Below are 26,363 nucleotides of genomic sequence, written 5' to 3'. Positions count from 1 at the left end.
TTTTCTGCTTCTATTGAGCGGTAACATTTGGACATCCTTAGACATATAAAAATGGGGATGCGGTGGCGGGAAATTTTCATGGTATGAGAAATGTCTCCGAAAATATCGTACGAGTACGATTATCAGTCACAATGATGTTTTTGGTTAAATAAGCACTTTATGAGCGACTGTTTATCAAATATGAAAATTAGGGTTGAGGTGTAAAGGAGACACCTATGCACAAGTCAGATTCTCCATCTGGTTTCATGTACTTGTGGATATTTCAGAAAACTTCCTACATATTTTGATGACGTTGGTGGAGGCGACGTATTTTAATGAGAGAGGTTAGCGTGAAGCTCCTATAGGATCATCGTCTGGATTGGCGGTCCCGGGCGGCCGTTATTTTTCGAGGTCGAACAGAAAATAAATAGGAATAGTCTGTATCCATGATTCCTCCTCTGCGGAGGGATGTGCTTTCTAGTTCTACTTGTCCTCTCTCTGCATGACTCTTGGGTAACCTGTTCATGAATTGTGCAGCAAGGTTTACCCACTTGGCTCTCAATTACTTAGTCCGATGTGACTGTGCAGCCATGATTTATTAATGCTAGCAGAGGAAGATCAGTTTCACTGTCCACCAGTGAGTGAACCTTTTCAGCCTCCATGTAAGCCGGAGTGCTGCGAGTCAATGCCATAATACACCACACGCTTGCAGACAAAAGAAATCAGAGATCAGAGTATCTACAGCTAGTCTGTTCATACACATACATCACGACTGAGAAACAGAAAAATGGATTTTGCGGGACAATGTGAAACGTGTTTTGAGGACACTGCATCTAAAACTGTAAGTAATTTGCTCCATCGACTTGTAGGCTCTGTTCAATATATCAATCATCTTCGTCCTCCTCTATATTCCACCTCTCGAGCGGTTGAGAACGAAAAATATATAAACATGCATTAAATTGTGGTAACATCACTCTAGCCCAGGAGCTTTAATGGAGTTCAAACGTAGGACTCGTCAATGAGGCGAATATGGCTCCAACAGTGTCGGACAGTATCCAGTTGTGTTCACACACGTCGTTTGAGCTCCTGGAAATGTGCTCTAAATATACACCATCAAGGTCTGCTCACAGCTGATGTACTGGAGGTCAGATTAATCCATATCTCTGTGGAAACACTAATATCCCTCAAACACACTGCCCGTATCGGGCAAGAAATCAGATTGCTTCCTGTTTGTGTTCAGAAACAAACTTTTCTACAAAACAAAAGGAAAACAAGTCGACCAGAACTATTCACGTTGTGTGTGTTATCTCATGAAAATGCATACATTCAGACAGGCATGCTCACGGGCACACAGTATACCCATGTATTATCATCGGTACAGTAACTGGGGAAACATTTAGAGGGAAGGACAGGGAGGCTTTGAATAATGAATGCGAAGAGCCCTGTTACACAGCAGACAAGCCTTTGAAGTGACATAACTTACTGCCACTGCTTTCATAGCGTCACCAGTGTGCATACAAAAAGACCGAGATAAAGGCAAGACAAAGACGGAGGGTGGGGAAAGACAAGAAAAGACAATTACACATCTTCTAAATCCATGCCAACTTGTAGCACAGAGGGGAACCGACGACACCGAATTGTGTTTTGCTGGTGAAATCGGCAACAATCTCGACACGCAGATTCTTTCGTACAATAGGCTACAAGTGATTGTCCTTCTCTCTGATAAACTTCATGGGATTCAATAATGTAAGAATTCCTCTGGGCTTCTTGTGTAAAGAATGTGCTGACATGGAGAAATAAAACCAATTTCATGCCTCTCAAAGCGCATGAGTAAGGCGTGACAACTCCGCCTGTGTTACGTAATTAATTTGTATTCGCTGAGTGAACTGTCGTTTTACAAACGCTGTTGAACATCTCCAGAATCAGACGTTCCCTTATCACTTGGTTTCAATCGCCTCACCGCACGAATCATTTCTTTCTATTATGAACCCCATATCTCAATATTATTTTTTTAATCTTTTCCAGTTTGATACGCCAATATATATATATTTTCGGAGTAAATTGTATTATTATTTTTTTGCATAAATGAATAAACTAAACTCATATTCTGCATTACCTCTGAACCTTTTGCAGTTTAGCGCTGGTGGAACGTGTTTAAACCATTATGAAGCTGCACTATAAAGTTGATCAACACTTGATTTCTGTGTCCTTCCTCCCTCTGCAGCCACAGGACCAAATCATCAGGGTGGCCGCCTCCTTCAGGGACCTGGAATGCTTCACAGGGACCCCCCAATGGATGGGACATGGGCACCAGTAGAGAGGGGCGTGACTGCTACATCAAGTGAGCGCCCTGTGTTTAACCAAACTCTCTCTCCCAGATGTTCGAGACACTTTGCTAACCTATGATTATTCTAGCCACGTCACTGCCTCCATTCTGTCTCCATTTGTGCATTCAGAATACCAATTTTCCTCCCCTGCCGCGCTCCCTCTCTCTCTCTGCCCACTCTCTCTCTCTCTCTCTCTCTCTCTCTCCCTCCCTCTCCCTCTCTCGCTTTCTTTCTCTCTCACCCTCTCACACACCCACAATACTCCTCATGCAGTCTCCCAAATGCAGAAGAAGGACTTTTCAGAGCGCGGCTGCTGGTGCTGCTGAAGAAGAAAATCACCTGTGCAGGGATTTTGTTTTTATCTGATAGTTTGTCCTCAGAGAGTGCCGGGTCATAGCGTCCTAGTTAATCCTTCGTTCCAGTCATTTGTGCGTATCTCTGCACATGCAGGTAAAGAGAAGCTGCGCGTGTGTGCACATGTTCTAAGGTAACAAGTGAGTGTTTGTTTCATCCGTTGTTGCTGAGCTGCTCTGCTTCATTTCATTACTTCTTATAGAATTATGTGTGTGGTATTGTTTTTCTACGCTCCACTGTGAGATCTTGTGTGTATTTGAATGATGCACCAAATAGGAGGTGAGCACTTGTCACACATGGGTTGTAGCATGAGAAGCGTGATGCCAGAGGTGTTATATAAGAAGTAAGGAGCAGTGAAAGTGCTGGATGCTGCATGTGTCTGGATGAGGCGGATGGATCGTGGAGGCTGTTTTGGCATTGGCTTTTGCTTTCTAAATTTGAGGAAGACTCATGAATAATCAAATGGCCTTTTCTGTGACTGATGCTGGCCATCTGAGTTTGTCAAGGCTGCAGGGTGCTGACACTAGATTGTTATATTTCTTAAAGGAACAAGTCCGCGTGACAGCAGCACATAAATAAACCAGGAGCCATTTAATATTAACAGTGTGACACATGGTATTAAAGAGATATAATATAGTTTAGGGAGCTGCGTGGATCGACATCACCAAACAAACGATTTAACAGAGACTTCTTGTTAAATGGGTTGAGCAATCAGTCTAAATGCCGAGCATGACACGGCAATCTCTTTCCACATTATACAAAGATGTCAAAGTGGTTGTTCCATTTTCAAATTTAATCAAAGCATTTGCCACATTGAATTAGGATTTCCCTTTGGTAGGTTTAACATATTCAATGTTGGTGCTCACATTCCTCAGAAAGAGGATAGGGACAAAGCACAGCTATACCACAAAGTAGAACCAAGACAATTCAAACCTGACAGGCTATGAATGTCAAGGCATCAGTGGCAAAACGTTGAGAAAGAGTAGTTTTTGTGTAATCACCTAAAACAAAGACATATTTTGTCTTTCATCCATGTAGAATGAGCCCTTCATACCAACATAGAGAGCCCATGTTGAGTACCAGGTTTCCACATGAAACCATTTCCTTTTTCACATTTTTACACTGAACTGAGAGTTTTACTTTATTATGCAAATGAAGACTAAAAACACCGGCATGGTGGTGCAGTGGTCAGCACTGTCGCCTCACAGCAAGAAGGTTCCAGGTTTGAGTCCCGGCTCCAGCACAGGATCTTTCTGTGTGAGTCTCCATGTTCTCCCTGTTCCTGTGTGGGTTCTCTCTGGTACTCCAGCTTCCTCCCACAGTCCAAAGACATCAAGAGGGGACGAGGCTGATTGATACTCTAAATTGACTGTAGGTGTGACTGTGAGTGTGAATGGTTGTCTGTCTCTATGTGTTGGTCCTGTGATGGACTGGTGACCTGTCCAGGGTGAACCCTGCCTCTCACCTGAAGGCTGCTGGGATAGGCTACAGCCCCCCATGACCCTCAACAGGATAAGCAGAAGAAAATGGATGGATGGATGGATGGATGAAAGACTAAAATTACTATTTTGGGGGGGTTTAAAAGACTATATTTGGCAAAAACAAAAAACAAGTGTGGGGAAGCAAAATCTGAACAGAGAACACTCCCTGTACCACCCCCCCCCCAAAAAAAAACAAAAAAACAAAAACAACCTGTCGAGGCAGATGACCACCCACATAGATCCTGGTTTAGCACAATGTTCCTGCTTGTTAAAAACAGTTTATTGTCACATCTATCACTCATGGGGAAATGTTGAGTAGCTTAAAATTGATTTTAAAAAATGTGACTTACTCTTTTTTTAAAGTGTCATGAGATAACTTTTATTAATTTACACAAGTGTGTTTTTTCCCCAGTTGGAAATTGCTAATGTGGGACGAACGCTGAACAGATAACTTAGCCTGAGATCCACTGTAGGTTCTCCTGAGCAGTAAAGTTACATTATGCAACTTGCAAGATACTAAATCCTACAAACTGTCCCTTTAAGAAATACTCTCTGCACCGTAACAGTAAGATCTTCCTGTCTTCTTTCTGCTCGTGTTTCTGCTTCGTGTCGAATGTGTGGCTGACACGGAGGCTTCTGATTACAGTATGGAGTGTTGTGGAGCTACACTAACAGCTAATGGGTATGATTAGTGGCCATTTGATGCATGGTTGTCTGCACAATGGGAAGCCAGCCATGTTTAGCAGGTGGCAATGCTGGGGAGGAGACAGTATTCTTCCTGAATGCACAGGTCCATATGGTTGTGATTTGTGCAATCTGTTGAGTTTGTCAGTGGAGTGATGAAACGACAAATCAAAACTAAACGTCCTTCAAAAGATATAAATTTAAATGTTTGGTATTTATTGTATGGTATCTATTGTATTAATTGTGACAGGTCTTTGTATTGGGATAATACAGGCAATGACAAATGTGCGAGAGTAAATAATATATTTGCTAGAATTGAGGCAAAACATAAGCAATCTCTGGCTGCCTGAAAGTGCCACTGGAATAATTATGGACTTGAGTGGTTAATTATAATCAAATGTTTAATTGATACGTTTAGAAAGCAGTTTGGCTGATTCATGTTGTTAAATGACACATTTGGAAAGAAATTTCTTATTTAGTGTGTAATGTAAGGGGATTTTCACACTGGGTACAATTAATTTGCTCTGGTCCCACCCCCCCTCCCTCCCTCAGTTTCCACATCTTGCTGTTTGCTCTGTACTCAAGTGCATCTACTGTATAAAATGCCGAGCCATTGGTCCTTAACATGGAGAGGAAGGAGAGTACAGATTTGAAATGAAACTTCCATGTTTAGTGGGGTTCACACCTGATCCAAGAGGCCTTGAGCACATATGAATCATAATTGAGACCCCCTTTCAAGTCAATCCCAGTATGGTTTGCTACAGGGTTAACACTGATCAAAGTACACTTTGGGGTCAGGGGTCCTCAGATCCAGCCCTGGGGTCCCTGTAGTGAAGTGAAAGCCCTCTTAGTCTGTGTTCTTTGATTTGCACAGCGATCCAGATGCCAATTATTTTGCTGTGATATGAGAAAAAAAAAAAACAACCAGCCAAAGCCTTTAGCAGACCTGAAGGGTCCACTAGAGAATACCTTGTCAGTGTTATGTAGTGCCTGGCTCGGTGTTACACTTGTGTAAGAAGGGACAGGTTGTTGGTAAAAAGGGCACCTATTCGGTGATCCTGTACTCACCTATCGCTGCAGTGACAGCTTCCATCCCCAACATTTAGAGCACCAAGGGTCATTAATATGGAGATATTTGAAAGCATCGTACGTCATACACACCTAAAGGTTAATGCACTGTATACTCCTGGGCCCAGTCTATGTGGACCCCGCACTTCAAGCAATGGCATCTCAAACTGGATCTGATCATTTTGTGATTACCTTTACTGAAATAAATATAAAAGAGCTAAGACCAGAGGAGGGGGCGGTGTGGAACTGGGTAGGAGGAAATGTGATGCTATACAAAGCGCACCTGTCACAGTTGTTGTGGTCTGCGATGTCACGGTATGCAGTTCCACTTCTAGGTGCACATCAGACTGCAATAAGTCACCGATTCGACGCAGAAGTATAAATTTGCCCCAAGGGTGTTTGTGGGTAGATGTTACACGTAGAGGTGTGGAAATGTAAGCGCCTTGCTTGTAAACAGGTTGTGAGAAACATGTAATTATCGTCGAGATGAGGGTAGATAAGCTATCAGGCGGTTATTCCAAATGGTGTAAAGCAATGATAGCAAAAATACTCTGCTACGTTACGTTAAGCTACACCCTAAAAGTTATGTACTAAGTCACTGAATAAAAAGGAAATCTTACACATAGCCTGAAATGACACCTGAGTTGAGGTAGAAATGAGTCTTCCATGCAGGCAGACGTACTTTTTGTCAAATTACCATGATGAGGTTCATGATATTAGTTACAGCAAAATCCAACCCAGCTCATTATTTTTAATTGGTGAGATTTTTTTTCCTTGTTGTTGCTGCAGGCTTTGGACACAGCCTGTACCACCGTTTTGTCAGTCATGATTGGTCTGATCATTAAATGGATTCAAAATGTTTGTTGAAAGGCTTTGAACTGGTTTTTACTCACTTTTACCAATGTGTCTTCCTGTTATTTGCTCTCAACATCTCTGTTGTCTTGTCCATAATGAGCTTTTTGTGAGTTGTGATGAGCCTCAAACACAGCACGTTATGTTTATATGGTGGGAAGAAGACGCCGCTTTTCCCCTTCATGTTATAAATAAGTATATATATAAATATAAATAAGACTTAACATATCTGTGTAACCAAGCTCACCAATGGAAGGATCTTCATTGTAAATAAATTATGACCGCTGCGTGATACAAATGCAGCACTTATTACACAGTTTATCATTTAAATTGAATCGGTAGCGTTTGATATTAGAGCTGTTTGTTAAACAGCACCTATGCCTGTGAGCACGTTAGCATCAGTGTGCCGGTGGGTCAGATTTACACAATATCTGCTGGATTGTTTCTTATTTGTTCTGTTGGTAATTTAAAATCAGGTCCTGTGAACATCTGGACTGATAGCAGCATACCTGGATTTTTTTTGTTTTGTTTTTTTGATTTAGCATGCTGGTAAGTAATTTCAATGCAGACACATGCAAGCAAAATGCTAAGCTAACACCAACCACATTTTCTCCAGCAACAACTTATCCGACTAGATCGTTATCACCTAAAGTTGTTCATGCCTCACCTAAGGCTTTGTCATCCATTGAGGGTTCAGTGTGTTCAGTGCTGCCTTCAGGTGCGATGATAATGTTAGCTGCTGTTGCTACAGGGGACTTGGCTTTAAAGCCGTTTAATACATACATTTAAGGATTTGAATATATTTTGTTTGACTGATATTGAAATGTGTAGTCATGGTTTCTTGCTGTGTTGAACTTAAACATGTTGCAAGGGTGGCGTCACATGGTTTCTCCCGCTTTTTCTAGCCTGTTCTTTAAACTTACTGAATTTGGCATTGTTTATTGCTTGGAAAAGGTTTTAAACGGTTTATTGTTTCCTTTTGCATGGCAAAAACCAAAGAAAGCTCAAAAAGGGAGTAGACAGAGGGATGAAAAGTCATTCCTTGCAAATTTGGAAGAAAAGATCTTGTAGCAGACACCCTTAAGATAGTGGTACAGAAACTACCGTTCAAAAGAAAGCAAACACAAACACCAAAAATGTTTGGATCCGCAGCTGGCAAGAGAAAGACAATTATTTTGCTATTTTATCGCTATTTAATAGTTCATTTGGAGCACTGCTGTTATTTGCAGAATAAGATTTAACAGATGGTTCTGGCTCAGACAAGTCTGTACCCCACCACAGCTTTATGCTGATGATTGCTCACCGACACAACAAAGGCCTCACGATACTTGAATAGGTGGGTAAAATAAGTGTGTATATCCTTAAATTTTATGTGGAGGCTTATAAAATGACAAAACATTTGATTTATGTGTGTGTTAGGGCCTGCATGGCCCATGAGTTAGAGTGGCTGTCTAGTGGTGGGAAGGTAACTGGTTCCTGACTCCTTCATAGACTGTGTTTTAAGCGTCCTTGAACAAGACACTGAACCCCTAATTGCCCCTGATAAGTATGTTGGCGCCATGCATGGCCACCTCCCCCATCAGTGTGTGCAAATGAGTCTAGAGTGCTTTGAGTACTGCCGAGGTAGAAAAGGTGCTACATAATTGAAGTCCCTTCATATATATATATATATATATATATATATATATATATATATATATATATATATATATATATATATATATATATATATAGTGGAAGCTGAGTTTACAGTGTCAATCATTTTTGTGTAAACCTGTGAGGCAAAATGTTGAATCCCACCCAAATCAAAGTTGACATAACTCAGCTTCGAACACTGTGTACCATTTTGTTCTGGTTGTTTTTTTCATCGTATTCAGATTGCAATTGACAGATCTCACTGTGCCTTTGTTCCATGAAAGATTAATTGTTATTATTTAGTGCTGAATAGTGCATGTGTCAAGAATAACTGTGAATTACACACTGTCTGCCCAGACCAACAGCTTTAATTAACCAACATTGTTGGCACCACGCAGAGCTGCTGCTGCTGCTGCCGCCGCCGCCGCCACCGCTGCTGCTTTTGCAGCCAGAGAGACATTATGAAGCTGATCACATCTAAAGGAACCACGGCTGCGTTACAAGGGCACAAGCAAACACATTGATCAGGGTAACTGAAACAAAGGGTCAGAGATGGTTCAAAATATAAACGCTTGCGCAAGCAGCCTGCAGAAATGTTAGACTCCAAGAAAAATCTCACATCTTTGCTCTCTTACATTTTTAACTTGGCCCGTCCAGTAACCTACAAAAGTGTGAGTACTACAGTAAACAGTCGATGCCACACTTGATATCTGCAATGTGAGAATACAAACATTGGAGCTTGAATTTCATCACCCACATGTTCTATTTTTGCAGCGTTGCTCCAGTTCTTTATTTAAAAAAGCTGTCTTTAAACATGCTGAGGATTGACAGTTTTTACACAAATCATAATTGCATTTATTGTTGTCCTCTTTATTTCTAAAGCTTGAACACAATTCACCAGAGTCCCAGCTGCCATTGTTTCTTGAAGGTGATAATTACCTCTGCAAAGGTCATGTGATCACCAGCGTGTCTGTATTTATGAGCAGGATATCTCCAAAACTAACGGCTGGATTTTGATTAAAGTTGGTGGAGATGCAGGTGATGATATGAAGAACTGACTAACTTATTTTTTGTCATAAATGAATTTCTGTGTGATTTTTTTTGGCTTTATCTTTGTCATTTTTCTCCTTTTGTGATCCAAAGGACTCATTTGTGATATAATGGTCTTGCTCCCTAAAAACGTAGGCATAATTTGATTAAATTCTTTGTAATTTTTTCGATGATACTGTACATTTTCTGTATCTATGTGTGTACTCTCTCTGTGCTTTCTAGCCCTATAGATTATTGCCAATGGACCTATCAATACTTTATTGATAGGTTGGTGTTTGGACCCAACATATCCTCCCCTCTGTCCTTGGACCGAGCCCAGCATTTTCATTTTAATGTTATTATAACATGGAAATTGAATGCAATATTTTACATTCATGTTTCAGTTCATGACACAGAGACAGCCGTGAACAAAAAAAATCTGTACATGAAATAAATCATCAGTCATTGTTAGTGGTGGCTCTTGGCATGATGCTCAGAAAGTAATTATTATTAAATAAAGTCATATTCGTGTATGTATTGTACTTCTGCAAAATTCTAATTATCTGACTGGAACTCATTTTCTCATTGCTCTTGGCTTTGACTTCTTTTCATTGTGCTATATATTTACTGATTGGGAGTGTGAGTGTCCCTTTTCAATATAAATTATAATTATGGCCTTGACAGAAAACAAAAACATTCCATTGTAACAACAACAACTGAATGTGGTGATGCTAAATGGAAACATCGTGTTTCTCCTATTTCTGCAGCCACGTGTCCCAGAGCAGCTCCCTGGAGGAGGTTCGTCTGGATGGAGACAAGTTTGTACCGCCAGCACCCAGGAAGGTGGAGATGAGACGAGACCCAGTGCTTGGATTTGGCTTTGTTGCAGGCAGTGAGAAACCTGTGGTGGTCCGCTCAGTCACACCAGGTAGAGTCGTAACATTATTATCAACACATTTCCCCAAAGGAGATGAAATGCTCCTTAAATGGCAGCAAATATCAGAGGGGAAACCCGTGTGAGGCTGTGGTTTACATCGCTGATTCATTGCTCTTAACAGCTTCCAGTGAGTAAGCGTTTGTTAGAGCCTTGAGTCGCTACCAAGACAAATGGTTTGCCTGGTTGTACCACTTAACTCTCCGTTGGCGTGTGTTGGCAGGGGGTCCATCAGAAGGCAAGCTGATCCCGGGGGACGAGATCATTATGATTAACGATGAGCCAGTCAGTTCAGCACCCAGGGAGAGGGTTATTGACCTTGTCAGGTATGACAACACACTGAGGTGAGACGCCATCTACCTGCTGTTACACCTGTTGATATAGTGGCTATAAACACCAGCCATCTTGATGGATTTATGATTCATTATCCTACAACTGCCAATCCAATTAGAGTTGTTTTTGTTTTCCTTTTACACTGAGGAGGTTTTTACATGAATTGTTAGTCAGATATTCCATTCATATTCTTGTTTACATGCTAGAGAGCAAAGTCTGACTAATGGTTGAAGATACGCAGCCACATTGAATCCTGATTCCATTGAAATGTTAATTATGCCAAACTCTGTGCTTAGGGCAGAGTACGCAACACTTGCTGGAAGTTAGAGATGGATTCATGACACACACATGTTGTAAAATACTGCAAAAACCTCCTGATAAAACTCCATGTGCCACGAGACATGTAGTGATATATTTCAGTCTTGATATCTTGTCCCACCCCTCCAAGATTTCCTGAACCTCTTTTTATTTTTGCTCCTTTGTTTCAACATGTTATTAAACGGCAGTCTTTCCCACAGGAGCTGCAAGGAGTCCATTTTGTTAACTGTCGTTCAGCCGTACCCAGTAAGTACATCAATCCTCCAGGAGCGCTAACTTTCTGTCACGTTTGTTGGTAGCCTACTATTCAGTATAGTCCATTAATCATGCCATATGTGGGTGTTGGCGCTGCATCAGAAAGGTTGCATCTCACTAAACTCAAAGCCACTTAAATTGCTTCAGTCTTTCCCAGCTTTCTCATGTTGTAGCGTCAGATCTTCGCAAGACCTCAGATGAACCCGCCACATCAACATTTACAAGCCACCGAGCACCAGATGGTCCTGAAAGCAGAGCCAAGAGCTTATATTTGCCCTTCCTTTACAGTTCACATGATATGTCAGTGAAAATGGAATTATGCTCGATTTTGCACCAAAAATAGACCGACTCATCGATATGTGCGCACTGAACAACATGCGCGCCGCTGCTTTTGTGGCAGACATGAAATGATGAAAGACAATAACTATTGGGGTTTGAAACCACACAACAGTGTCTGAATCCATTCTGCATCCATACGTTTCAATTCATCAATTTGCTTTTAATGTCAGTTTAAAAAAAAAAAAAACACCATCAGTTGCACAAAAAAAGAAAGAAAAAAAAACATAACAGCTCCAAAAATATTGAGGATACCTAACAAGTGAATTTGCTTGAACAAGGATTTGAATCTCAGAAAATGTGGGTGTAGTATTCAGTCATCCACAGAGGACCAAGCAGCTCTTATAATCCAGCCTGTAATTACTTCCGTTTGCCAGGCGTTTCTTTGCAACCTCAATGACATAGCGGCAGCTAGGGTCTCCTCCCTCATGTGCTTTTTACACAGACACGCCTTAATTGGTTCAGCGAGGAGAGAAAAGATGGCAGTTTGTAATCTTTTGCAAAGGTTACATGTTGAATTTTGTGGATTCATGACTCATCTCCGAAGAAACTGTTAGTCTTATAGTCTAATATCTTTTTGTTTTTCCTTCTTCTTTTTCCCCCCTCATAAAAAGTCACCCAAATCGGCATTCATCAGTGCAGCCAAGAAAGCCAAGTTAAAGACGAATCCTGTGAAAGTACGTTTTGCTGAAGAAGTCATCATCAATGGCCAAGTCCCTGTGAGTCGCTCTGGACACACGTTCATTCAGCACACTTTCAGGTTATCAATAGCGGGTCGAGGCAAATTTGGAGTCTTAAAGCTGGTACAGAGCCCATCCATCCATCCATCCATCCATCCATCCATCCATCCATCCATCCATTTTCTTCCGCTTATACCTACTAAGGGTTGCGGGGAGGGGCTGGAGTCTATCCCAGCAGCTACGGTCAAGAGGTGGGGTTCACCCTGGACAGGTCACCAGTCCATCGAAGGGCCAACACATAGAGACAGACAACCATTCACACTCACAGTCACACCTACGGTCAATTGAAGTATCCAATTAGCCTAGACAGTAGGAAGAAGCCGGAGTACCCGGAGAGAACCCACGCAGGCACGCGGAGAACCAAAATATGAGAAATAAACTATAACATCAAGACACAAGACATGAAAATTGTTGTAAAAGGAATCGTGGATAAGACTGATGGAAACAGGGAGGACTCACAGCTTCCCTGATATGCAAAGTATGACATGCGGCGGAGTCACAGAGACAGAGTAACTCCACAGTTAGGAGATTTTTAAGAACGATTCATATGTGTTTTGCTTTTTATGACTGTTGTCTCGCTCCAATGTCCCCTCGGTAAATATAGTGAAAACTATTAAATGTTGATTTAAAAAGATTATAACAAGCTTGACAGTTAGGGAAAATTATTTCTTGCAGGGTTTAATGGGAGAGTAACTCTATGTTCATTTGTGTTCATGGTACATTATTGGGAGGAAAAAAGTTCTGAAAAAAATAATTCTTAGCAAAAAAAATATTATCTGTGACTACGCCATTGTATCTGAAGGACACAGGATAAATCCTGGCAGGCCGCTGCATCAGGTGGACTGTTGCATGCCTGCATAAATCCTGTGCTCATGTTCGTCTGGTTGCCGAGGTTCAGGACAGAGTGTCCCCAGGGTGTCCACATTTAATGCCCCGGGCAAGTTTCTACCAGGTTTGAATATGAAGCTACAGTTAGGAGGTGGTTAGCTTAGCTCGACATAAAGACATGGAATCAGGGGATACAGACAGACTGTTGCACTACGAAGCAGGTTTGTATTGGTGTTGTGCTTCACGCTACTGCTCTACAGGTGGCTATAATGCACCAAGAAACAGCAGTGCACCAGAGGGGCAGGATGGAAGAAGACTGCAAGCTATTAAACATGGATGTAAAGAATAAATGTTTGATGAGAGGAAAAACTGATTCAACACAAGCATATACAAAAGCATACATATTGAACAGTTTAAATAACCTTTATAAAACTCCACAGGGCCTCTTTAAAACTTTATATATTATTTGTTTATTTTGTACAAAAAGGAAGTGTAAACAGGACAGATTGTTTTGGCGGGTTATAACTTCCAAGCAGATTTGTCATGTTTGGATATAGCCGGGCTTCTTGTTTCTAATCTTTATGCTTAGCTGACTGCTGCTAGCATGATTTTGTTGGTGCTCAGACTTGTGAATAAGGAGAGCACATTTTCACATGTGTTTTCAAACTATGTAACTTAGGACAACCAGGCATGAATCTCCTGCTAGCTTGTAGTGCTACGTAGAGGAAGAAGCTAGCTTGAATTGGTTTGAGACTAACAGAAAAAGAACAGGTTTGGAGGAAGATGAAAAGTGGAAAAGAGAAAAGTAGACCTTTACCTTCTGTTACTCTGTCAGTATAGCACTAATCATTAGCAGCTCCATTTTAACACATACAACTACAGTGGTGCAGTGGTCAGCACTGTCGCCTCACAGCAAGAAGGTTCCAGGTTTGAGTCCCGGCTCCATCACAGGATCTTTCAGTGTGAGTCTCCATGTTCTCCCTGTTCCTGTGTGGGTTCTCTCTGGTACTCCAGCTTCCTCCCACAGTCCAAAGACATCAAGAGGGGACGAGGCTGATTGATACTCTAAACTGACCGTAGGTGTGACTGTGAGTGTGAATGGTTGTCTGTCTCTATGTGTTGGTCCTGTGATGGACTGGTGACCTGTCCAGGGCGAACCCTGCCCCCCCTGCAACCCTTAAGAGGATAAGTGGAAGAAAATGGATGGATAAATCGATGGATGGATGACTTCTGTTACTAAATCAGTATATTAAAACATCCCAACATTTTAAACTGCTTCTCCCATTGTCCTTTACTCACTTCCATAGTGAAACTTCTACACGATATTTTCTACACACACTGTGTACTTTGACCTCTCTATTCCATAAGAAAGAGTAAGATTTACTGATCAGATTTCTTTTTAATCTATCAACAGGAAACGGTGAAGGACAACTCTCTTCTTTTTATGCCAAATGTTCTGAAGGTGTACCTGGAGAATGGGCAGACAAAATCATTTAAATTTGACTGTAACACATCCATTAAGGTAAGTGCTGGAGAGAACCTTGTCTCACTATAAATGCAGCTGCATAATGTAAAGTTGCTAAATGTTATTAACCACTGTCTGCAAGAGCAAAGTTCTCACTTCACAGCGGCCTTCGGGCCTTACGTAATTTTAAAATAGGATTTAAACTCTGAACAGTTTGAACTCAATGAAGTGGAGCAGGAGGAACTTGGTCAGCAATTCAAATCCTCCTCATTTATTTCTCTCGCATTTGAAATTGTGGTTGTACGCACAGCAGTGGTCATGAGTGTGTTCATCCGTTACAAATGTTAATGGCATTTTCTTGTGCTCAATGAGGCAGCTGCATTGTTTTGAAGTTGTTGTAATCAAGACTATGTCCGTGTGAAAGGATGTCATCCTGACCCTGCAAGAGAAGCTCTCCATCAAGAGCATCGAGCACTTTTCTCTGATGCTGGAGCAAAGAGCTGAAGGATCCGCCAGCAAACTCATGCTCCTGCACGAGCAGGAGATGCTAACTCAGGTGAGAAAGCTCTCTTCTGTGCTACTCAACCTGAGAGAGACAGTTGACACTGAACTGAGGGAGGTATTACTCTTCCCTTCACCGGCCAACTGTTAAACGTGAAAAATGGCGAACAAACACTCAAATGTGCTTTGTCTCCTTGCTGCTAAGAATTAGATGAAACGTCACCCTCATATTTGTCCACTTCATGTTAAAAAAAGACTAAGAAGAAACAAAAAACATGAGGAAAAAACAAGCAAGAAAGAAAATAACCGTACTTCTGAAAATGTCAAACCATACCTTCACTCAAAATGAATCACAGTAATAATCCTGAGATACTTGTACTCCACATCAATCCTAGAACAAGGTCGCATGCAAAATACTTCCCCTTATCATCCGAATGTAGAAATCCTGAAAGGCATGTTAAAATTTAATAATTAGACTTTTGGAAGACTGTCTTAATAATAGATCCCCCTCCCTTTATATTTGACTCTAGGTGACACAGAGGCCAGGGTCACACAAGATGAAGTGCTTCTTTCGTATCACATTTGTTCCAAAGGATCCCGTGGACCTGCTTAGGAGAGACGCGGTAGCATTTGAGTACCTCTACGTCCAGGTGAGTGGATCTGCCGGTAGGTGGTACAGTCTAGCGTGAATCTCAGTATGCTAACCAGAAGACTTCAGTCCATCTCTGTTGTAATGTAACCTGCTCTCGTCCTCTCCCTCCCTGACGCCTCCAGAGCTGTAATGATGTGGTATTGGAGAGATTTGGGTCAGAGCTGAAATATGACACAGCTCTCCGTCTGGCTGCCCTGCAAATGTATATTCTGACCATCAATACCAAGCAGTCTCAGAAAGTTTCCCTCAAGTATATTGAGTAAGTATATTGGATTTCACACAGCGCCATGTAGGCTCGGACTGCATGTCTCCGAACTACAGAGACATTTTGTTGTTTCTAATGCGGTTATAGAGCAGTGGTTCTCAACCTGGCATCCAGGCCCTCCAAAGGGGGCATTAAATGAAATTAAAATAACACACTTGCTGGACAATTTGTTTTATAAAAAATTCAGGACATATAACAGTCAAGAGAGACATATTTGCAAGGGTGAATCATAACGTGTGTCCTCCTGCAAAGGTTAAGGCAAATATAATAGAGCTCAACAGTGACCACGCACTTTTTGAACTGCTCCTGGGGGTCCAGCAGTTGACTTACCATCGATGTTTCAGCAAATCCTAACAGAAAGAGTTTCAAGCCTGGAATCTAAGCCAACCAACTACGAGGTGAATCTTGACTTGGGCTGAAACGATTCCTCGAGTAACTCAAGTAATGGGATTACTAAAATTCCTCGGGGCAAGCCTCGTTTAAATCTGAACTGTACTTTGTTTTGCATGTCGGTGTGGGCACTGAAATTCGGTATTAAACAGCTGAATTATTCAAGACCAGAGCACTGATAAGCTTAAGTTTAAATTTTGATATAATTTATCATCACACGGCTGCAGCGTCTCTCCTCTCTGCATCAGTGCAGTTCCTCCATTCACGCGCAGGCAGTACACACACACACACACACACACACACACACACACACACACACACACACAGACACACACACACACAGGAGCTCAGTGCGTTCCTCTCACCCTGTCTGTGTCTGATCTGTTGACTTTCTCTCTCAGCAGGATGTTTTATAAAGTCACACCAAATCCCAACGCGTCTATTTTTGTTTTCCATGTATAAATTCACCCGCGCTTCAGTTCTCACAGCAGGAAGCTGCATGGGGAGGAGACTTGTTGTTAAGGACGGAGTTTATTAAAACAGTGGAAACTAACATGATGGTGAATGACATTGACAGCAACCAGGTGTACTTATAAGATGAAACAACTACAGAAGGAGGCCTTTACATTAAACATGAGAGTCTGTCTCTCTGTCAGAAACTGTCAGACCGTCTCAGAGCAGAGCGAACAGGTGAGGGAGAAGAGGAGGGCAGACTGAGCACTCATCAATCGCGGATGCTGTCGTCCTCTCAGACTAATTAAAAAAATAAAAATGCCAAAATTGGTCACAAACTATACTTGAGTGTCCGCACACCTACAGTCTCTGTGTGTGAAACACAGACAGTCTGCTATCATGAGTTTGACAGAAAGACAGAGAGGGTCGAGTCTACTTTAATGGCTCTCTCATTGGTGTTTTTTGATGGCCAAATACAGACACGCAAACTCATAGGAGGAGAAAAAGGCGGCGCGTTGGTGAACCGATCTCCTGTAGGACCCTGTCTGTACTTCAGTCAAACGTAAACTAAAAACAGTAAAAGTAAAAGTACAGCAGAAGTTGTTACTTAACTTAGTACTTTTATATTACCATTTCATACTTGTCAATTTAAGAGACTTGTCTTATTTTCTCTTTTGTATAGTACCATTTCTCTTAAATAAAGCAAAAGTTGCAAAGAAAAAAATTGCAGAATACGCAACACTTGTTATCCGATTACTCGAATACTAAACGAATCGATAGCTGCAGCCCTAATCTTCACCATAAAATATTTGATTCGTGGCTAAAAAAATAAAAAGAAGTAATGATTAACAACCAGATTCAATCAAATCAAAGCGAAGCAAAGCAAGGAAAAAAGCTAACGGGAGCTGATCCAATGAGTCCAAAACTAACGACAGTTTAGCGTCCTTCTTGAATGTAACCTTTATAGTGACAGTGTAATCATATTGGGATTGTGGGAAGTGAAATACCTCTCAGTGAAATCTCTTATAATTTTTCATTGATCAAACAAGCTATCCTTCCATCGGAGTTCATACCATAGAGTCTCAATCTGCCAGCTTGTAATAAATTTAACTTGGATATAGTGGAGAATATCATTATTTTCACTTCCAGAATTTCACTATTGAGTTCAATGTTCATTTTAAGCCCTAAAGATCAATTTATTATTCTTTTGGTGTTTGTGTGTGTGTGTGTGTGTGTGTGTGTGTGTGTGTGTGTGTGTGTCTGTGTGTCTGTGTGTGTCTGTGTGTGTCTGTGTCTGTGTGTGCATACAGACTGTAAGGGAAAATAGGGTGGGAACCACTGCTGTAGAGAAGGCTAGACTGCTGTTCCACAATTAAATAATAATGATCTCAGCTGTATTGTTCTGCTGCAATGCCATAGAATCCAACACCTCAGGGTGAATAAACTGATCTGGAGTGATGCCTCGACTGTTTTTCATCGTGACCCTCTCTGATTCCTGCGAATCGTGTCTCTGTAGGAAGGAGTGGGGCCTGGCTTTGTTCTTGCCTCCTGCGGTGCTGTCAAGCATGAAAGAGAAGAACATTAAAAAAGCTCTCACTCACATCCTCAAAACCAACCAGAACCTGGTGCCGCCTGGTAAAAAGGTAGAACACCTAGTAATCTCTATCCATTTCACCGCTTCTTAACTACATCTCGCTTCATCTGTCTTCTTTATAGAAGCATCACAAAAGATGCTTGGCCACCACCTACTGGACTGTTCATTCTCAGAGCATTTCCAGCTGCTTATTAGATAGGGTTTTACTTGCTGCTGAGAATACTTCATGTTAATTACCTCGTGTCACTTGTCCCTCCCCATTCCAGCTGACTGCCTTGCAGGCAAAGGTCCATTATCTGAAGTATCTCAGTGACTTGAGGCTCTACGGAGGACGGGTGTTTAAATCCACACTAATTGTGAGTGAAAGCTTTCTTTTATGCCAGCAGATACCACGTTAACTCCTGTTCACTTCACATAATGTCACTGCTGACTGTCTCTTGCAGCAAGGCGAGAAACACACGGAAGTGACTTTACTGGTGGGGCCCAAATACGGCATCAGTCATGTGATTAACACCAAAACCAACCTAGTGGCACTTCTGGCGGATTTTAGTCACGTCAACCGCATTGAGATGTACACAGAAGATGAGAACAGGGTCCGTGTGGAGCTCCATGTTCTGGATGTGAAGGTTAACAAACTTTCTGCCCTTTCAAAGAGAAAATGACTGGTTTTATGAGTACACTCCAAGTGTGTTTAGCAACCATTATAGCCTCATTCTACAGCCAGACATTTTGCGCTCATAGTCATCTGCTTATGTGCCTCTTTCACAGCCCATCACTCTCTTAATGGAGTCCGTTGATGCAATGAATCTGGCCTGTTTGACTGCTGGCTACTACAGATTATTGGTGGACTCTCGGCGCTCTATCTTCAATGTGGCCAAGAACACAAACAGCATGGAAATAAGTACGTGTCATAAGATCATAACACATAGCCAATGACATGCTCATATGGAGCTATTTTCATCTTTGCATCCTTTTTGCAGGCCACGCAGCGAGAATAAAGCAGAACTACCAGGCCATTGAGTGCACGTACAGCACCCCCCATAAGGGGCCCGAAGACAGAAACAACCAGAGGTGCAGCCAAGAGTTTTCTGACCAGGAGTGTGAATACCTCGACCAGGGCAGATGCGAAGGCCAGCCAGTCTACATAACTGAGATCCACCAGCCTCAGCACTTAATGCACATGGCAGAGAGAGTAGAGTGCTGCCGGGTCCCATGCTCCCAAACTTACCTCAACATCCCAAGACCCAAATCCCAAGACTCCTCAAGGAGTGCAAAGGTCTCCTTCATATTTGGAGATCCTCCCTTAGACAGTGTAAACCCCCAAAATCTGGGTTACCAGAGACTGATGGATGAAAGTCCAGAAATTATAGACAATCACAGCCACATGTACAGGCGTCTCGAGGAGGACTACAAGATGATGGATGCCATAGAAGACGGGGACGGGTATCAATACTCTACCAAAATCTTCGGTGCTACTGAGTGCATCGAGGAGCCGCTGCTACACGATATCTGCTATGCAGAGACAACAGATGATGCAGAGGATGAGGATGACATCAGCTGCGAGGAGGACATGGTGATGAGTGACATTGACAAGCCTACATTACTCTCGCTCTCAGGGTCCAGCGATGACATCATTGACTTGACCTCCCTCCCTCCGCCGCCAGAGGGAAATGATGAGGAGGACAATGACGTACTGCTGCACTCTCTTAACCTGGCCATTGCCGCTCCTCCTCCTGGCTTCAGGGACAGCTCGGATGAGGAGGAGCAGCAAGGTGCGGGGAGTCAGGCCCAGGGGGGTGGCAATGATATCCCAGTGTCCCTCATAGATTCAGTGCCCACCCACAGAGTGGAGGGCCAGGGGGAGCCTCTGGACGATGCGGTGGTGTCCACTTTGCAGGCACTCGAGGCCCTTGCTGCATCTGAGGAACAGAGTCCTGCACAGTCAGAGAGTAGCGCAGGTTCTGCTTTCACTATTGTAACATTCATACATTAACATCACGCATGCTCCAGCCACTCACTTTTGATTTGTCGTTGTTTTTTTTCAATAAAGCCCATTTTGTTCTACACTTCCTTTTGTGTGAGTACCTCATTTCATTTCATCCTCACCGTCACGATATCATTCTTTTTGTCAAGATTTGTTGCTGTTTTGACCATCGCTTTGGTCATTTTATCAAACAGTTAAATGTGAGACAACCTGTTGTCGGTAAGATAGTCATAGTTTTTGGCTTTTATTTATATTGTTAGTGGTATCCCAAGGAATTTTTTTCACCCTCCACCCAGTTATTGGGCCTCATTCATGAAATGTTCTTTTATATCTAATTCTGTCTTATAGACAGGAAACAAAGCCTGATGAAAAGCCTATTTGTAACTCCTTAACCTTGGCATGTATTGTGTGGTCAGTGGCTGAAACAGGTCTGCAAGAACACAGATCCGTTTTTGTTTTTTTTAATTTTTGAGTCAGTTTCAATTTGACTTATGTGTTCATTAAAGAGAGGAAAACATCCTCAGTGAGTGACAGCAGAACCACAGAGAAACTCACTCTGAGCTGGGCAGAATGAATAACGTAGGTGCTGTTCGTTAATGCCTGTAATTTTTCTGCACTTTTCTCAGTGGTTCATTTTTGAATGCCTACTGTGTACCTCTTGTAACAAAGTCTCTGCAAGCGTGGGTGACTGGTAGTTACAAGAGGTACACAATAGATGTCAAGAGCCAGCAGTTACACACAGCCATCAGACTTTAATTCCTGTCTGTAAACCAGAGGTTATGTCTGAGATCAAATTTGTAAGAATATTTCATGAACGAGGTCCAATCTCTTTGCAATTAACTAAATGTGACTCGTGCTACCGTCTGTTGTATTTTCCTTTTATAATGAGGTGTTTCTCTGTTTGTGATACACAGGTGTTGAAATATCACGAGCGTTTAGTCCCGAGTCCTCAGATTCTGGAAACGAGACAAACTCCTCTGAGATGACAGAGAGCTCAGAGCTGGCCACCGCTCAGAGACATTCCGACAACCACCTGAGGATGCATGTATCTGTGACAGAGGGCTACCCCGCCGTGGCTGAGGAGAAGACAGAGGTCACTGCACTGAGAGATGGTGGAGCCGGAGCTGGGCAGCAGACCCAGGAGCACCAGGAGGATGAGGCAAAATCATCTGCTGTTGCCTCCTCGCAGCTTTTCCACTCAGATGGCGGTGAGATGGAGCCAGAGACGATGGAGACAAAATCTGTCAGTGAATACTTCACTAAGATGCATATGGGCTCAGTGATGAGCAGGCAAAGGGGAAAACTGAGGGAGCCAGAGAGCCGAGTCCAACGAGAAACCTGTGAGAGATCTCACATGGGTTCTCAAGACTCAGCAAAAGAGGAACCCACTCATCTAGTTGGGAAGTATAACGCCTTCACTGTGAGAGATTCCTATTACATGAATCAACTTGATCTGGGTCGGACTCACTTCAAAGACAGGCATCAAAAATGGCAGCAGAGAGCAACGGTGAACAAAATGGAAGAGAATCTCACTCCAGAATGTGTGAATGAGTCACAGGCTTCCCACGCAGACAGGTTGACAGTAAAGGGAGAGAAGCAGGACTCGGATGAGAGAAGCCAACAGTTAAATGTCCGTCTCCGTTCCCCTTCCAAGGTCCCAGCAGAGGGAGAGGAAACTTCACAGGACAGCGAGCACCAGCAAATTAAGATCGCGCCATCAGAGCAAGATGTCACGCGGCTATACGAATATCACGTGAGCAAGCGCATGTCTTCGATACAAAGTGAAGGAGTCCACTCTCTCCAAAGTTCACAATGTTCCTCTATAGACGCCGGTTGTAGCACAGGCAGCAGCAGCTGTGTCACCCCCATGGATTCTCCTCTTTGTGTCACAGACAATATGCATGCACTGTCCGAGTCCTCGCTGAAGGGGATTAGTTATGTAACTGCAGAGGAAAAGGTTTATGGCCCACCAGGCCAAGGGAAGACAGGCCATCCCATGGACCCCACCCTCCTGAGGAAGATCCACGCAGCTACCAGTGCTGAGCCTGGGTTTGGGACCATGAGGGACAGCAGTCACAGGATGCCCAAGATAAAAGAAACCACAGGTAAAACTAAATAGTCATCCAGCAATCTAAGACTGCGTGAGTGGATGAAAGTGTTTTGAAAAGCCCCACACAGAGCTCAGCACACAGTAAACAGACTAAACATGAGCAAGACATACCTTCACCAAAGCGATACGAGGTTACTTGCTGAAAGACAGGCATTTGAAGCCTAAACCCCCCCCCCCCCAGCCAAACTCACTTCTTTGCAACGATTAAAAAGATCTGCCCTAAAATTTAATTGCTATTCCCATGCTACACTCCTCCTCACGGTCAGGTGAAAATTGGCCCCGTCATTTTTTTACAAATCCTGCAAACTGACAAACAAACAAACCTTGATGGCGGTAATAAAAGAACATCTTTGTGAGTTTGACAACACTTGGGCAACATTTTCTTAAAAGTCAGTTTTAAATAAACCCAAAACGCTTAAATTCAGCATGGGATGAGCCCCGGTCACGAACTGTGGCAAGGCAAAGCCTATTTAGTCGTGTTCATCCCTTTTAAGTGCACTTATAAACTTTTTCATTTGTCCTGTAATAAAAATTTGCAGTATTTCTGCAATGTTGTGAATTTGCAGCATCTTTTCTAATCTTTGCTCACAAGTTGTCAATTTGATGAAGATGTTTTCTTAATTTGCTCATGTTTTGTTGAGTGTTTTCTTAAGTTGCAGCGTCTCAGGGCCACTGAACAGACAAGGTCAGGAATGTACTTTCAGTTGTTAGTTCAAATAAGGGGAACATCACTTTCCTCGGACTACTTTTTGTTTTACTTTCCCAGCTTTTCCCTGAGATTTTTTTTCTTCTCCTTCCATAATTTAAAAATCCAACACTAAAATATCATCATTAAGGGATGTTTTCTCCACTGAGAAACTATTCCCTGTCTGCAGTATATTTTGCAAGGTAGCAGGGAAAGAGAATCCTCTTTCCTCTGTTGTTTTGGTGACGGAAAGAGATTTCTGAACCTCCAAACTGGCTGCTGGCTTCGTATTAATCTGACAGACGAATATAAAAGTGATAGATCTTCTTGTATGATGCAACAAGAAAGCCAAAAAAAGCGTATATCTGAAACTGTTGCTTAAAAGTGCCATGGACAACATTTTGGTTTTTCAACTTAGATCATCGTAGAAATGCTGAACCCCTACTGACCCTCATCTTGCTCTTCTGTTGGTGAGACAGTATTTGAGACAGAGAATGGAACGAACCCTTACATTTCTCAGCCAGTTCCCCAGTTAATCCAACACCTGATAACTTCGGCGCTCCCGCAGTTGGTGATGACACATAAATATCAATGTGTTTTACGCTATTAGCTCAGAAATACTTCGAGGTTTTTCAGCCAACTTGCTGTAATGTAAATATGAATATTTTGCCTCTCTAATTTTGTTCGGTAAGTTAAGACTTTTGTCCTGTACCTTTCTAAATAATTTCCAAAAAAAAACAAAAAACAAAAAACCCAACAAATCCGTTTCCTCCCAATTGTTGTCTCTTCCACTTTTAAGCCAAAGCCACTCAGTCCTAAAATCCTAAAACATCTGAAAAAAATAAATAAATTAAAAAACCTATGGCATTTTGTAAATAACCTCCTCAAGCCTGAGAATTTATTACTGGAACTGAAAACCTACAGGGTTGCCTATGAAAACCTTTATTTCTCATGTAGCAGTAACAAATATTAAATGGAACCCAAAAGAGTGTCTGTGTGAAATGACTTGACTTTCTCCTATGTTTTCATAAATATTTTTGAAAATCAATAAAACACCTGAACGACATGGACGTTGTATGGGGTCTTAAAGGGAGAATGACCCATTTTTTGCAGCAATTGGATCCCTCAGACTTTAAGATAATCTAGTCGCATGTTGTAGTCAGGTGGATGCTTAACAGTTCTCTCTGTCTTCCTCCTGCCCCTAGTGTAGCTTGCACACAGCTGAAGAAGGTTGGGGAAGAATCATCTTTAACTCTCTTTAATGAGACCAGTACCACTACCACCACAATCATCTCACCTTCATCATTACGAAGAAGCACAGAGCCCAGCGGGCTGACACAGGCCGGACCCGAGCCCAACCCGCACGCCCTGGCTTTCCCTTCATGCGGACCTTCATGTGACCTAATAACAGGCAGCCTCAGGAAGCCACGTAGGGCTCCGATGTTCAGGAGGAGCTGGAGCACCATGTTGCCAGGTTCTAGGAGCTTAGAGGCTCTGTTAGAGAAAACCAAAGCCTCATTTACAGGGAAGAGTGCTGGAGAAAATGTCCAGTCGCAAGATCCCCCACAAATTCAAAGGATAATCTCTGCCAAAACCTTGCCCAAGAGTTCTTCCCAGGCTTCAGTGGCCTCTAATTCATCACGTAGAAGGTTGTCAAGAGGAGTTTCCCTTTTGCTGCCAGAGTCAACAGCTCTGAGGCTAAATACAGGTTGGTGCCATGGGTCGCTCAGTCGCTGCTTCCTACAGAGAAAGACCAACACTGATGGTGGTGATGACGACAGAAAGAAGCCCTCGCAGCTTCTGTTCTCTGTCGGTGGTGAGGAAAACACAGCCAAATCAGACCATGATGCTGAACAGAGTAACATGGTCGCTGCGATGAATGGCATGACCCTGAAGGCGAGGTTAGCTCGTGTAAATTCAATGAAGGGAAAAACCTACAGCCTCCACACAGGGTTTGCACTCGCTCGGAAGGATGCCTTAGAGATGATTAGCTTGCTGCGTTCGAGCGTGAGCAATAAATCTAGAGGTGAGAAGGTCAACGAAGGAGACATGGAGACCTTCTCCCAACTGCTTTTCATGCAGGCCAAAGTGTTGAGCAGCGCCTGCAGTCAGATGGTGGCAGAGTACAGCAGCCCGGAGGAGTTACTGCTCACTCTGACACACAGCTTCCACACACTCTGCTGCCTCACACAAGCCTGCATGTCATTAGTGGAAGGACTGGGCAGCAAGACGGAGCGGCGTGAGGTGGTAGCCAAGGTAGACGAGGTCGTCATGAACTACGTGTGTCTGCTGAAAGCTGCCGAGGCGGCGCTGGTAAGCTCCGCGGGCGATCAAAGTGTGAATGCATTGACACATCACTCTGCCACCATGTCTGCTGTTCTAAACACACTAACTCGCTCACTGAAAACACTGCTCGACAAATAAACTGCTCTTCTTTTTGTCCCAATAACTGATTTCAAAGCCATACATGAGAGACATGGGTGTAACAGCCAATGGGAACTGCTGTGGAAGAAAATTGCCTTGTGTACACAATATTTTATTATGTATAATAAAATGAAATTATATGAACATTTTAAATAGATTTAAGGCCTCTATATGAAGCATATGACACACCTCCCTAGTATATTATCTAACATTACATGATAAGGATTATTTAAATAATTTATTGCTTATATAGGGGTTTAACATGTAGATAACCTTAATATATGTTTATAAATTGTAAAAAATATTATGTTAGAGAATTACATACACTATAAACAGCTCTAGACAAATCATTGCACCAGACAAGACATGAAGAAATGAAAGAGATGCACATGAATTCACCTTAATTTAATGAATACTTTACACATGGACACTGTGTACACTGTGTAACACTTCCTGTTATTTTTGTCAAAGTCATTAAAGAGATTATCTCAAATGTGTCTATTTTTTGTTTACTCTGGTAATCTTGTTTATTACCTCTAGTACAATGCATTTTTAAAGCAATTTTGAAGTCGAACACGCACATTTACAATTATTAATTCTGCTTTCTTCTCTCTGAGGCATTACAACAGAATAACAGAAGTCGACAGAATGACTATTACGGGCTGTACAAGTTTGTTCCTAAAATTG

The 26,363-nt window shown here is 42.3% G+C and overlaps 1 protein-coding gene across 3 annotated transcripts in view; it reads left to right on the top strand.

The window, feature by feature from the left end:
• The window catches only part of LOC147252297 (FERM and PDZ domain-containing protein 4-like), a 38,588-nt gene extending 12,447 nt beyond the window's left edge, over positions 1–26,141 (top strand). For 2 of the 3 annotated variants that reach the window (XM_086220531.1, XM_086220532.1), the window contains exons 2-17: positions 2,204–2,320; positions 10,177–10,337; positions 10,567–10,669; positions 11,195–11,240; positions 12,200–12,304; positions 14,568–14,675; positions 15,043–15,174; positions 15,650–15,769; positions 15,894–16,030; positions 18,396–18,522; positions 18,740–18,829; positions 18,917–19,099; positions 19,242–19,374; positions 19,454–20,431; positions 21,372–22,562; positions 24,463–26,141. In XM_086220531.1, the coding sequence (XP_086076657.1) occupies positions 2,204–2,320; positions 10,177–10,337; positions 10,567–10,669; positions 11,195–11,240; positions 12,200–12,304; positions 14,568–14,675; positions 15,043–15,174; positions 15,650–15,769; positions 15,894–16,030; positions 18,396–18,522; positions 18,740–18,829; positions 18,917–19,099; positions 19,242–19,374; positions 19,454–20,431; positions 21,372–22,562; positions 24,463–25,676 (4,945 nt within the window). In that variant the 3' untranslated portion in view covers positions 25,677–26,141. Of the gene's footprint in view, positions 1–2,203; positions 2,321–2,572; positions 2,757–10,176; positions 10,338–10,566; positions 10,670–11,194; positions 11,241–12,199; positions 12,305–14,567; positions 14,676–15,042; positions 15,175–15,649; positions 15,770–15,893; positions 16,031–18,395; positions 18,523–18,739; positions 18,830–18,916; positions 19,100–19,241; positions 19,375–19,453; positions 20,432–21,371; positions 22,563–24,462 lie in introns of those variants that run through there. The other variant, XM_086220533.1, reaches the window with a different exon arrangement.
• Positions 26,142–26,363: the final 222 nt, after the last annotated feature.

The sequence above is a fragment of the Aulostomus chinensis genome, chromosome 12 (assembly GCF_037954235.1).
Source record: "Aulostomus chinensis isolate RoL2024-O1b breed Wild chromosome 12, RoL_Achi_v1.0, whole genome shotgun sequence".
NCBI lineage: Eukaryota > Metazoa > Chordata > Actinopteri > Syngnathiformes > Aulostomidae > Aulostomus > Aulostomus chinensis.
Note: the sequence above shows the minus strand (reverse complement) of the source record. Positions and strands in the feature narration are given on the sequence as shown.